Genomic DNA, 13,571 nt, shown 5'->3' with positions numbered 1-13,571 from the left:
CAGATTTTGATGTCCTGTCCGGCGGTCCGGAGTCTAGTCCGGTCCGCTTTTTACATAGTCCCATGATTGGTTGCTATGGGCAATATCACCTTTTTTCCTTTATAGAAGCTTTAGTAAATGTACCCCCTACTGTTTGGTACAGGACACTGTCACACATCAGTTAGATCAAGGCTGGAGACCCTACATGTAAAATCACAGCGAGCATGAGACCTCTCATTACCCTGCAGCTGTTAGGGAAGTACAACTGCCAGCATCTCCCCCTGTGTCCTGCTGAGAGCTGTAATTCCCAGCAGCAGCGTATACAGGGGCGATACTGTGTGGTGGAGGGAAGCTGCCGAGTCTCTCACTATACAGCACAATGCCGGGCGGCTCCTTAGCAACCAGCAGCCACACACACACCCAGGCCAGGGAGAGCATGCAGCTCCTGCATAACCACCAAAGCATCCAGCCAGAGCTGCAGTCACTCCCCGGAACCCCCTGAGTCATGCTGCCTGACAACTGAGGTCTCCCCCAGTACCACTCACCACCATGGGGCAGAAGACACTGACAACTGGTAGGTGGGGGGCAGCAGTCATCTGCTAGTAGTGTGTGTGTTACATCCTAGGTCCCTTTAAACTGGATTACACAGGTTCTGTGGCTGACTGACTTCAAGCCTGCATTTCAGCTGTTTTTACTCAGCCACAGACCCTGTATACAGTATATATGTCACAGTTTATAGGGATAGTATAATAAGCCCATATATACAGTGTATACTGTACTGCTGAGTGGAAAGTTACTGTGAATGTGACTTCACTAGTTAGAATTGAATGAATGACACTTATCCTTATTTTTCAGATTACTTCAAACTTTTGATCCTGTTCTCATACTAGATAAATATATAATGTATGTAGTTATTGCATACTATCTATTGAAAATACAGTTCCAATGGAAGATTGAGTGTATTTCCCAGGATCCCCTGGATTTTTACTGTGCAGCAGTAGCTGCAATCAATTTCATTCATCAATATTGCTTTGTATTAGTGTCAGCCCTTTCTGCAGGCTCCTGTAACCTCTGCGTAGCTGTACTTACTTATGGGTCACCTATACTCTACATGCACTGTACCAGTCTGTGCCTGGCCTCTAAAGTGGGGTTTTATGTGTTAACTTCCTAACATTTTGTGGATAGGTAGAAAACCGGTGATTCTCTGCTGTGGAACTACAAGTCCAAGCCATGCTTCAGCATGTAGAGCCACAAAAGCCCTCTTCCTTAGTTATGTGCTGGCTGTATAATTGCAATAGTTCCTTTCTCCTGAGATGTGAAATACTGCCATATATACCACGTGTTACACTTATAATAATCCCGTATACAGCCATGTTTGGTTTATTTAGCTGTGCTGAATGCACTTTGCCCATACAGATTTACGTAATTCCATCACTTATAAATGATTGCGCCAAGTGCAGTATGGGCAATCTTACGCAATTACCACCAACTACAGACTAGGGGAAAAACGCATAACTTATTGGATAAGCCAAATTATCTGCGACAGATGATACCCCTAGCACTAGATGATTGAATGTTTGGTAATGGTCTGCTGTCACTGATTGTCTTTAACGCTGTGACATATATATTATGCTTTTGTGAGCCTTATTTATACTGTATGGGTGAAAATATGTTATTGTTCCATGCAACTTATTCAGTGGTAATACACATTTTGTAGCGACCTCTCTGTTATACCGTATGTAGGGTCTGATTCATACATGATTGCTCATCTGCAAAGTTGCAGCGGACTGAGAGTAGATAGTTGCTGCCCAGACAGAAACAAAACCCACCCTGTGCGCATCTGCCAGTGACTTGCGAATGGAATTCCCTATCAAACAGCAAATCCATACGCAAATACCGAATTATTAAAGGATTTTTCCAGTCATTGCAAATGTGAGAAAGTCTGACACTACCAGTCATCTGCGACTGAGACAGGCTGATCGAGGCTGGTGCTGATGTCAGGGACCCAAAACGCATACACAGCATATGCATAACTCCCAACTGTCCCGCTTTTTGCAGGACTGTCCCAGTTTTTTGGGACGTTTCCGCATCCCACCTGGGACCATCAGTGTATTGCGGCGGGGCGGGGAGCAGTTGGGAGTCCCCTTCTGTCACCCGTCAATAGAGCCGCAATCCATGCCTCCACAGTAGCGGAAATGGGGAGTGGCCTCATGGGAGCGTTGCAAGTATAGACTACGCCCCTTGCCACTAGGCCATGCCTCCGAAATTCCAGACGCTTGCTCTGTCCTGATTCCAGTCTGCTTAATGTTGGGAGGCATGCATATGCATTGCTTATGCGCAATGTATACTGTGCGCATGAGTTGACATTCGATTAGCGTTCAATCTGCGAATTTGCTTATCAGCGATCAACTCAGAATGAGGCCCACAATTACAGGATGGCATGCCTTATGAAAATAGTTCAAAATCAAAACAACTGTCTGTTCTCAAACTATTGGCCCACCATACCCTATTTTGCCATGAACTGATGAGGTAGGGAGAATACAACCGCACAATATGAAATTTACTTACGGACGGTGTAATGGTCAGCATTACTGCCTCACAGCGCTGAGGTCAAGGGTTCAATACCCACCATGGCTCTAACTGTGTGGAGTTTGTATATTCTCCCTGTGCTTGCGTGGGTTCCCTCCAGGTACTCCGGTTTCCTCCCACAATCCAAAAATATACTGGTAGGCTAATTGGCTCCAAACAAAATTAACCCTAGAATGTCTGTGTGCGCGTGTACATGTGGTAGGGAATATAGATTGTAAGCTCCACTGGGGCAGGGACTGATGTGAATGTTCACATATCCTCTGTAAATATGTATGCGCTATATAAGAAACTGTTAATAAATAAATAATAATAAATGTACTTTCTTCATTTTCCAGAGCCACCCAATATAACAGAAGATGTATTTGTAAGTATAAGAAAACAGTTACTGTATACTACACCCGGCATAGGGCCTAATTCAGATCTGAGCTCAGTACAAATTTGTTCGGAAAATGGGCAAAACCATGTGCAGTGCAGGTGGGGCAGATGTAACCTGTGCAAAGAGAGTTAGATTTGGGTGAGTTATTTTGTTTCTGTGCAGGGTAAATACTGGCTGCATTATATTTAAACTGCAATTTAGATTTCAGTTTCAGCACACCCCACCCAAATGTAACTCTCTTTGCACAGGTTACATCTGCCCCACCTGCAGTGCACGTGGTTTTGGCCATTTTCCGAACAAATTTGTACTGAGCTCAGATCTGAATAAGGCCCCTAGTTCGACTTGATGACTATCGATCAGCAGTGCAGTAGCGCACGCAGGGGGGGTTTCTGAGTACACAGAAACCCCCCTAGGAGTCTATGGGCCCTAGGCTGAAAGCTGAGGGTCCCCTCTTTCCAAGGGTACAAGAATTTTAAAAATCGGCCCTTGGGAACCGGAGATATCTGATTTCAAAGCAGTGGTCCCCATCCAAGCCTGTTCATTGCTCTTCCAAGTCAGATATTTCAGGTTCTGTCTGACTTAGAGTTTTTCTGAGGGTATATTCCAAAAGCTGGGACTCTCCCCCTTTGATGCACACTAGTAGCTTGTCTTTACTGTTCCCAGAACCAGAGATATCAGCCTTCCAGCAGCTGGTTACTGCACCAGCTCCACACACCTGGTATGTAGTTTTATATACTCGTTGGCAGATTGCTCTGCCTCCTGAACTCTCATCCGCTAGTCCCCAGTACCATTCGGTAGGTGGGATTCTCTAGTTTTTGATTCCATTAAAATCTAAGAAATCTATTTCCGGAAACTGGAGATATCTGCAGTCAAGCAAGCTGTCCTCCCACCAGAAAATTATGAATAATAAGCCCACTCCACTATACACCCCTCCTCTGCGTATTAAACATCCTCTACCACCCTGGAAGTTATGTATCAGGGCCCCTTCATTCAGCCCAATGCCCCCTTCTCCCACCCCATCTCCCACCATCTGTGCAGTAAAGGGGTAATTAGTGAAAATTACTGATCCAGACCCTACATGCTGAGCAGTTCATATAATACCCCCTACCTCCCGCGGGACATCAAAGCTTCCCCCACCCCTACCACTGGAGGATCGGTAGGGGCCCCAATACATTGCTATGCCCAGGGGCCTACACTGCTGTTAAGGCCCCTGTATGTATGTATATGTATGTATATATATATATATATATATATTTTATTTTTTTTATTATTATTATTTATATACATTTGGTCTATCTATAATACTTTAACTGACCCGGCATATACTGGGTCACCTAAGTGTCCATCTCCGTGCTTTGCTCCGCCCCTCTGGAAACCCCCTTCTGAAAATCCTGCGTTTGCCACTGCAGTGCACAAGGCCTTCCTGCGATAAAATCCAGCATATTTTTAGATTGCTGGTCGTTCGCAAGTTGATTGACAGGAAGCCAGTGATTGGGTGTGGACGTTTTCTGGGCGGGTCAGGGGAAACGCAGGCTTACCTGCGTGGGGGGATATGTGCTTTTGGGACTGGCAGGAAGATGCATGATGTTAATACCCTTTTCCTGGCACCATGTAAATGTGCTCACCAACTCCAGAACTGGGTGTGACATGTTCAGGTACGGCTGTGTGGAAAAAAAGATGATGGTTGAATCTTCTGTGAGAAACCTGAACAAAGGGACCAGGTCACAAAGTGTGTGGAGCATTAAAGTATACATGATCCTGATTGTAAAGGTGCCTGTCAGCATTGGCTGTGTTCTGTAATCCCTTCTGACAACAAACACTGCAGCTAGGATTTACCACCTTCTCTGCTTTATGCTGTTTGCACAGGAGGACTTCCTAGTAACAGATGACTTGCTTGTAGACTACTTCAATGAGTTTCTCAATCTACCAGTAAGTATTTAAGATGAACACATACAGTAACTGCTTATGTAAGTGTTGTATTAATAGACCCTATTCAGTTAATTATTAAAATCTAAAAAGTACAAAAAAAAAAACTTATTTCAGTGTTTTTAATGAAGAATTAATTCCTCTATAAAAGTTCACTGGATCCCCTATAACAGTAATGGCTAACCTTGACACTCCAGCTGTTGTTGAACTACACATCCCAGCATGCCTTGCTACAGTTTCACTATTTGGCCATGCTGAAACTGAGGCAGGGCATGCTGGGATGTGTAGTTCAACAACAGCTGGAGTGTCAAGGTTAGCCATCACTGCCCTATAAGCACTTACTCCTATGTAGAAGTGCACAGGTATCTGCTATTATAAACACTCAGCCGAAGCTGGAGCCCTGCATTGATTGGAGCAGTGTCACATTCAGAGGTAGTTGGCAGCAACTTTGTAAGCGGCACCTAATTATATTGCTGTGGCATCTGGCCAGTGTGAAGCAATCTTTACTGTGCACCCTGCTGTACCATCGTACTTGGTGATGCCACTCCCCAGAAGACAGTGCAGGGCTCAGGAAATAGCACCCCTGCAACTGTGCATGTGGTGTTTGTCTGGTAAGGGCAGAGGAAGGACCCACCTGGGGCCTTTAATTGACTGGCTCTCTTCTGTGCACTATTATCCTCAGTGAATGTTTTTTTTCTGCCTGCTGACTGTATTTTGGGCCAGATGCACTAAGCTTCAAAAGTGATAAAATGGAGAGTGATAAACAGCCAGCCAATCAGCTCCTATCTGACATGTCACAGACTGTGTATGAAAAATGTCAGGCAGGAGCTGATTGGTTGGTTGTTTATCACTCTCCATGTTATCACTTTTGAAGCTTAGTGCATCTGGACTTTATTTCTGTGATGCACCTCGGATGTGCCATGAAAGTTGCCTACTGTGCGCTCCATAATCTCCTCCCCACACAAAAAATGCACATAGGTGCGTGGTGTAATCACCGCATCTACCGTCCACCTACAACCACAGTAGACCCGCCTCATAGTAGATGTTCTTCGAAAAGAATGTTTGGATAACAATTATAATGGTTTAGTGCAGGGGTGTCCAAACTTTTTGAGACGAGGGCCAGATTTGGTTTGGTGAAAATGTGGGGGGCCGAACATTCAGCCTGACATTCTTTGAATCATTAATCACATCAGAATGGTCCCCCACTCTGCCCCCATTCACACTATGTCCCCCAGCCTGCCGCTTTACTGTATTTCCCCCAGCCTGCCCCCATTCACTGTATGTCCCCCAGCCTGCCCCTCCTTCACTGTATGTCCCCCATTCACTGTATGTTCCCCACTCTGCACCCATTCACTCTGTCCCCCAGCCTGCCCCCTTCTCTTAATATCCATCAATGCGTCCATTCATTGTATGTCCCCAAGCCTGACCCTCCTTCACTGTATGACTCCCATTCACTGTATGACCTTCATTCAATATGTACCCCACTCTGCCCACATTCACTGTATGTCCCCCAGCCTGCCCCTGCTCCCCATTCTCTGAATGGCCATCATTGCCTCCATTCACTGTATGTCCCCCAGCATGACCCTCCTTTACTGTATGTCCCCCACTCTGCCCCCTCCATTCTCTGTATGTTTCCCAGCCCCTTGTGTGTGCCAGAGGAAGGAGAGGCAAAGCAGGCACTGCAAGGACAGAGATGCTTGGGTTCCTGCTGCTGCCCTCCTCCACTCTGCATACGGGAGCAAGCTTCCCCCTTGCTGCCCCCCTCCCCAAATACTGCTGTCACTTTAATTGTGGAGTAGGGTGATATACGATTGCAGCAGCAGGGGTACAAACACATCTGACTGCGGCGGCCGACACCTCCTCACTGCAGCAGACAGCAAGGTAAAGGCGCGCTTGCCGGGGCTCCACCTTTAGTGTCCTGTGCTTCCCACATCGGATGCTCTGTCCGCTTCCAGCTGGAGGCTGCGGGCCACTTGAAATGACAGTATGGGCCGCAATTGGCCCCCGGGCCTGACTTTGGGCATGCCTGGTTTAGTGCATCAAACACGCAGCTCTGGAAGTTGTAGGCCGCTTCCTGTCAGAGCTGGTGCTCTGTTCCCGCCCTTTCTGGAATACAAATGGCTGCACAACCCCAGAGCACCTGAAGGATATGCACCTTCCCCCGCACACTTATTTTCAATATCTGGCTACACAAAGTTAATTTACATTTTTATCCTACTTTGCGAAACAAAAGGTCTGATTCCAAGATGGACGCAGTGTCACTGCCTCTAAGCCACACTGTATGTCCCGCGATGGTGTTGTGACAGCAGTCGCAGTGTGGCTCTATTCACACAGTGACAGACCGTCAGGGGTGTTTGTGAGAGGTAACGGGGGGGGATCGGTGACTCAGTTGTAGGAATGTTGTTGGTGTCACAGCATGTGTCTGCATTCCCGCTCACAGTAAACATGGCTCCAGGGGCTTACTCCTGACAGTGATGCTGCAAGACCATAGGGCTACACAGACGGTTGATAATTACCTAATGTGATGGGCCTCCAATGGTTGCGTTTGGTACACAGGTGGCGGATCTGAGATGCCTCCAATGGGCGTATTAATAATACAAATCCCAGCACCTGAAACATTTGCATATTTCTGTACAGCCGCTCTATAAGGATTCACAGCTCAAATGGCATTCGCATCCATCCCTGAATCAAGCCCTAGGCGCACAGGAGTGACAACTTTGTATCTATTTTAGCCAATAAAATACCCCCATTCCCCCTCCCCAAATCTGCCTATCTGTGGGTTCAAAATTCTACTCTTCCACAGCTGCTGCTGCAACATTTTCTTTGGAAGTCTAGGTGTGCCAGCGCAAATGTATGCGTCACGAACTAGGACTTTGTTCTGCACCATTGATTTATAAAGTGGATCTAATCTATTTTCTAAGCAGTTAATTATATAGCACCAGCAAATTCCATCGCACTTTAAGTGCAATGGAATTGGCTGGCAATAATATTTTGGGGTCGATACTCTTAGCGCCGAGTTGCCATTCAGGTGCTGTTTAAATGCTGAAAACGGCACCCAAATTAAGCCGATACTGCACCCTTCGCTGGGCCGAATTCGCGAGTAGCACTTTTGAGCAAATTCAGTCCGCCGTAAAGTGTGCCCAGTTCCGTGATGATTCACGAGTGCGAATCATCCGCGCCTAATAGGATTGACCCCTTTTAATTAAGCTTGTACTTAAGCTTCATTTAAAAATATGATTTAATTCTCAAGAAAAAAAAGTAGAAGTGAAAATAAAATCAATGCAACAGATATAATTGTACATTTGTTAAAATAAAAATGTCATTTGCCTCCAGACCTTCCCTGAAGCAATCAAGTTCAATAAAGTATATGGGATCTTCGAAGTGGTCAGTCATCACGCAGACCAGCTAGAACAGAAAATTAAAAAGGTTTTACGAGAGCATCAGCCTTCAAACCCCATCTACAGCGCGACCAGAAATGTCACCAGACCGGCAGCCAGAAAATCCTGCGACAACTTAAACATTGACAAAAATTATAGTATTACGGTAAGATGCATGGACTGTACTGTGCTTTTATTGTGACCTTTGTACAATTAAAGGTCGACTCCTTTTACTATGTATTGCTGAGATGAATGTGCAGATCCTTTTGAGAAGTAAAGGGCATCGGAGTGTATCTAGTTGTACCTCGCTGATTTAAGAAAGTACCACACACCTGTCAGCCAAGAACAAATGCCGCTACAGATCACAAATTGCAGAGGTTCAGGATGGATTTAACCACCAAACTCCACCCGTCAAATGAACGCCCACTGCCCCCCACCCCTCGCAGCGTGGTTTCGCCCGCACAGGCTGTGAATGGTTGTTTAGTATACACATCCAGCCTGGCGCCCCCCGCTCTTCCCCACCCCCCGCACGCCGTCTAAGCTGAGTGCACCTGGTGAACCGAAAGTTCGTTGTGGGTGCACGCTCCCTACGTCTGCACATGCGCAGACGCGCAACATCAGCCCTCTGTGCAAATGCACGGAGGACCAAATGAATTAGAATAACCCCCTAAGTGCATTAAATTCAAATACCAGAAAATGGTGTTTTGCTGTGAGATCTTTGTATTACAGATGCTGCACTTCGTAATCCAGTGTTATACATTACAATAGTGATAATGGTAAAGAACCATTATGTGTATATTCTGATTTATTGAACTATTTTTTTCTAAAGTGTTTGAATCGGGAGCAGGGAGTTCAGTGGATTAAGAAGGAAAGACTTCCCGCCTTTCTGCAAAGCGATTGCTATTTTGAATACAGGTAAAATATTCGCTCACCTTTCCAAAAAGACTAGACTGTTGGTGTTCCTCTCTTTCCAGAAGTGACTTCATTTAAGATTTTTTTTTTAATATACAAGTAAAATATACATTTTAAATTACCACTAAATCCCTAAAATAATATTAGTCAGTGTGTCCCTGACATCCGTGGTGCACGTCAGAGGAGGACCAGGCACGCACTGTACACCCCAAAGAAAGGTCCCAGCAACATTTTTTCATTAATAATTTCAAAACTATAGGCCCTTATTCTGGTTCACTCACAAAGGGAAATTCCTTCTCAAATGGACAAAACCATGTGCACTACAGGGGGGGGAGGGGGGGCAGATGTAACATGTACAGATAGAGTTAGATTTTGGGTGGGTTATTTTGTTTCTGTGCATGGAAAATATTGGCTGCTTTATTTTTACACTGCAATATAGATCTCACTTCGAAGTAAAACTCCACCCAAATCTAACTCTCTCTGTACAAGTAACATCTACCCCACCTGCAGTGCACATGGTTTTGTCCATTTGAGAAGGAATTTGCCTTTACAAGTGAACCAGAATAAGGGCTATAGTCCTGTCTCCATATTAAATATGGAGCCTGTGCAGACTTGGGCACTGTGCCAGGATCATTGCTATCTTCTGCACATGTGTTAGCGCCTTATTTCTTGTGGGAAGGGGACCAAAGACAAATTTGCAGGGGCCCCCTCATTTGTAAAAGGGTACTTGTATACTATCACGGCTCCCATCGCATGCCATATGTAATGGCATGCGATGGCATGCGATGCGATTTTACACTATCCACGTCGGCGTGGAGTTGAGAATAGAAAGTGTGGCGAGCGCAGCGTGCCACCGAGCCTGAAGCGTGGCGAGGGGACGCGGATACCTTCACAGGTATCCGTGTCCCCTCGGGGGCTTCACAGGTATCCGCGTCCCCTCGCGGGGCTCGCTGCGCTCGCCATGCTTTGGGCTCGGTGGCTCGCTGCACTCGTCACACTTTCTATTCTCAACTCCACGCCGACGTGGATAGTGGGGGTATGAAAAGGTCGTAGGACGCGTACCGCCGGCGCTCGCCGTGCTTCGGGTTGGCGTTGATAGTGGGGGTGATACAGTGTGAAAAATTACATTTGGGGTGCATTTTACATGATTTGAACACATGTCCATGATTTCTGTGAAAAATGGCATTGCATCGGATTGCATCGCATGCGATCGCATGCGATGCGATTTTTCCCTGTATGATGCCCATCGTGTGAGCCGTGATAGTATACAAGTACCTGTAAAAGCACCGCTGCTGACATCTTAAGGTGCCCATACACGGTGCGATTTGCCTGCAATACGATCGGAACCTAGTTCAAAAAGTATGTGCAGCACATACTTTTTGAACTGTGCGATGGGATGTTCGCAAGAGCGAGCATCGCACCCACAAAATGCACCGTGTATGGGCACCTTTACTCAGGGGTAGATGTTTGAAGCAGTGATAATAAGGGAGAAGTGAGCCAGAGGAGAAATGGCCCATGGCAACCAATCAGCTGCTCTGTATAGTTTTATATTTATGCAAATTATATTTATGCAAATTACAGATGTTACTTCAGTGCTGATTGGTTGCCATGGGCCACTTCTCCTCTGGCTCACGTCTCCTCCCTTATCACTGCTTCATACATCTAAACCCTCAGCTCTGTTGTAAAATAAAGTACAAACGCCTCTTTCCAGACAACTGAAGCCCCTCCCACATCTCTAGAGCAGCGTCCCGGACAAATTTGATGCAGGTTAATCAACTGACATAGTCACTGTGGTATCACTAGCCCCACCCCTGTGCATGAATCAACCAATCACCATTATGCATTCATGTGACGCTAGTGTACCCAGCTGGGTCAAAGGCAGATTTAAAAAATCACTGGTTTTCAGCAATTTTGCCAGGCTGTTTCTCAGACTGTAATTACTAAATAAAAAACTTGTTTTTACCCCATTGGCAGCTTCTCTAGTTAAAGGAATGCTCCCATCGTTACATTGCACCTTTTGCTGGGAAAAAAAGATTGCTGTATGTTGTCTAGCTAGACCCCAAAAGGTTGACATGCACAAAGTAGGCAATGGGCAAAATGTCGACACAGAAAAGTGTGACAAATGAAACTGTCAACATGAGTTTTTCATATTTTTTTGTGACAATGTCGACCATAGTCATGTCAACCTAGACATTGTCAGCCATCTAGATACCGTGCTGTTTATTTGGAACATATGTAGTGTAACTCATTTGTTTTATATTAATGGGATTAACGAAAGCTTCTAGAACACACAAGTGGTGATGTTCAACCATTCCAATTCTGTCTTGCATTATCTAGAATGCAATATAGAAAGGATAGACACAATCTTATTGGTTGCTATGGGCAAAACCACCAGCTGTCTGTTTTAGCAAATCTACCATTGTCTCTAAACTAATTTTGCCCCCACATTTTATTGTATGTACCTGATATATTGTTTTATCATTGAATACAGCGATTGCTCATTATATGTAGTACCTCTGAGTTTTGACTGTTGGCAAACTACAATTATCGCTGCAGCGATTGTACAGAAGTTTGTAAAGGTTGTTAAACTTTAAACCATAGTTTATAGTCTTTCACTGACCGACTGTAACCAAGGTTACCACAATCATCCCATTGTCAGGCGGCTGTAACATGTACGTGCAACAGGAAGGGGGTTATAAAGTGAGTGGGGAGAGCAACCGCGGCTGGGTTAATGATGGATTAATCAGATGACTTAAGTGATGACCTTGCATTTAAAAAAACAATTTTTTCTTTTAAAGGAGAAGGATTCCACAACACAAAGCACAAAAAGATTGTTTGTTTGGTTGTTTATACAACGTAACACATTAAACATCATTTACCACAGAAGGTGCACTGCACAGTATATACAGTACAGTATATCAAAGGTCGCAAATACTAATCACCAACTACACAATAACCAAGACATGTGAGCGGTAATCTTGCACAACATTTCAGGCGACAGCCGTGTGTAACATTATTATTACTGATGGTGATGTGTAAATAGTTACAGTGCTCAACAGTGTCGGAGACTGGGGAACTAGGATGACAAAATAAATGCAGACATGGAAACAATGTGGAGGGAGGGCCCTGCTCGTGAGCTTGCTTTCTAATTGGAAGAGCGCTGAGCTGAGCCAAGAGAAGCGAGTGTTACTTAGAGTGGAACCTGGGGCAGTAGTAGGGATGCCAATAACGGGGCATTTTTTCTATCCCGGAATTTGGAATTGAAAAATTTGAAAATTCACGGGATTGGCTTCCCTAATAAGAACACCCTCCCTGGCCGACCGGGCTTCCCTAATAAGAATACCATGTGCACTGCAGGTGGGGTAGATGTTACTTGTGCAGAGAGAATTAGATTTGGGTGGGGTTTTATTCAAAGTGAGATCTATATTGCAGTGTAGAAATAAAGCAGTCAGTATTTTCCCTGCACAGAAACAAAATAACTCACCCAAATCTAATTCTCTCTGCACATTTTACATCTGCCCCACCTGCAGTGCACATGGTTTTGTCGATTTGAGAAGGAATTTGCCTTTGCGAGTGAACCAGAATAAGGGCCCTAGTTTCCAACAATGGCACAAGTAGGACATCTGTAATCACTGTATCAGCTGCATGTAAATCGCAGCCTAGAGAACAGGTAAACGCGCCAGTCCGAATGCTTACCCCCCCCCCCCCCCCCCCAACGCCCAAATCTATCGCTAGCAAGCAAGGGGACGGATACGCGAACACATCCCCTCGCTTGCGGAGACAATTTTTTTCTTCAGCCTTCGAACGGAAATGTAAGTCCACACTTACCTTTCAGATGCCCACAGATCGCTGAATTGGTGGCGTCCCAGGGGAAAGCCCAACATTTTTATGGTGACCCCACAGGGGGGTTGCACATGCGCAGACCTCCCGACCTTTAAAAAAGGGTCTGAATTCAGACCAATCAGGTCTGAACCGGCCCAGAGTTAGGACTGGTAGACCGCTAGGGAGCAACGCTATATACTGATACTGAGTATTCCATTGGTATTCGCAGACTGGCTAAGCTGATGTCCCAGGTAAGAGCCAGCAACACTGGAGTGCGTTTGCAGGTAGACCCACAACACCAGCCCTGGGCACACACGCGGAATGTCATCCCTCCCCTGACTCCTGATAACGACAATGAGGACATTATGAGGAAGTTCTATGTTACTCTTGGACAGGTAAAAGTTTTATTAAAGGTTGCTCATTCATGCCTGCAGATGGAGTAGACTTTAGTGCATCTTCTGTGACGCATCACAGGGCAGATGGAGTAGAGTTTAGTACACTTTCTGTGATGCATCACAGTGCAGATGATGCACTGTATCACAGGGGATCCGGATGACTCGCACAGTGTATCCGACCTCCAACCGGCGGAT

General features: G+C 45.5%; 1 protein-coding gene across 2 annotated transcripts in view; it reads left to right on the top strand.

Annotated features, from left to right (window-relative positions):
* The first annotated feature begins 283 nt into the window (after window positions 1–283).
* The window catches only part of RGS22 (regulator of G protein signaling 22), a 94,451-nt gene continuing 81,163 nt past the window's right edge, over window positions 284–13,571 (top strand). For both annotated transcript variants that reach the window (XM_083186997.1, XM_083186996.1), the window contains exons 1-6: window positions 284–553; window positions 2,904–2,932; window positions 4,811–4,873; window positions 8,204–8,413; window positions 9,077–9,162; window positions 13,211–13,376. In XM_083186997.1, the coding sequence (XP_083043123.1) occupies window positions 529–553; window positions 2,904–2,932; window positions 4,811–4,873; window positions 8,204–8,413; window positions 9,077–9,162; window positions 13,211–13,376 (579 nt within the window). In that variant the 5' untranslated portion in view covers window positions 284–528. The remainder of the gene's footprint in view (window positions 554–2,903; window positions 2,933–4,810; window positions 4,874–8,203; window positions 8,414–9,076; window positions 9,163–13,210; window positions 13,377–13,571) is intronic.

This window comes from Crinia signifera, chromosome 5 (genome assembly GCF_055691185.1).
Source record: "Crinia signifera chromosome 5, ASM5569118v1, whole genome shotgun sequence".
Taxonomy (NCBI): Eukaryota; Metazoa; Chordata; class Amphibia; order Anura; family Myobatrachidae; genus Crinia; species Crinia signifera.
Note: the sequence above shows the minus strand (reverse complement) of the source record. Positions and strands in the feature narration are given on the sequence as shown.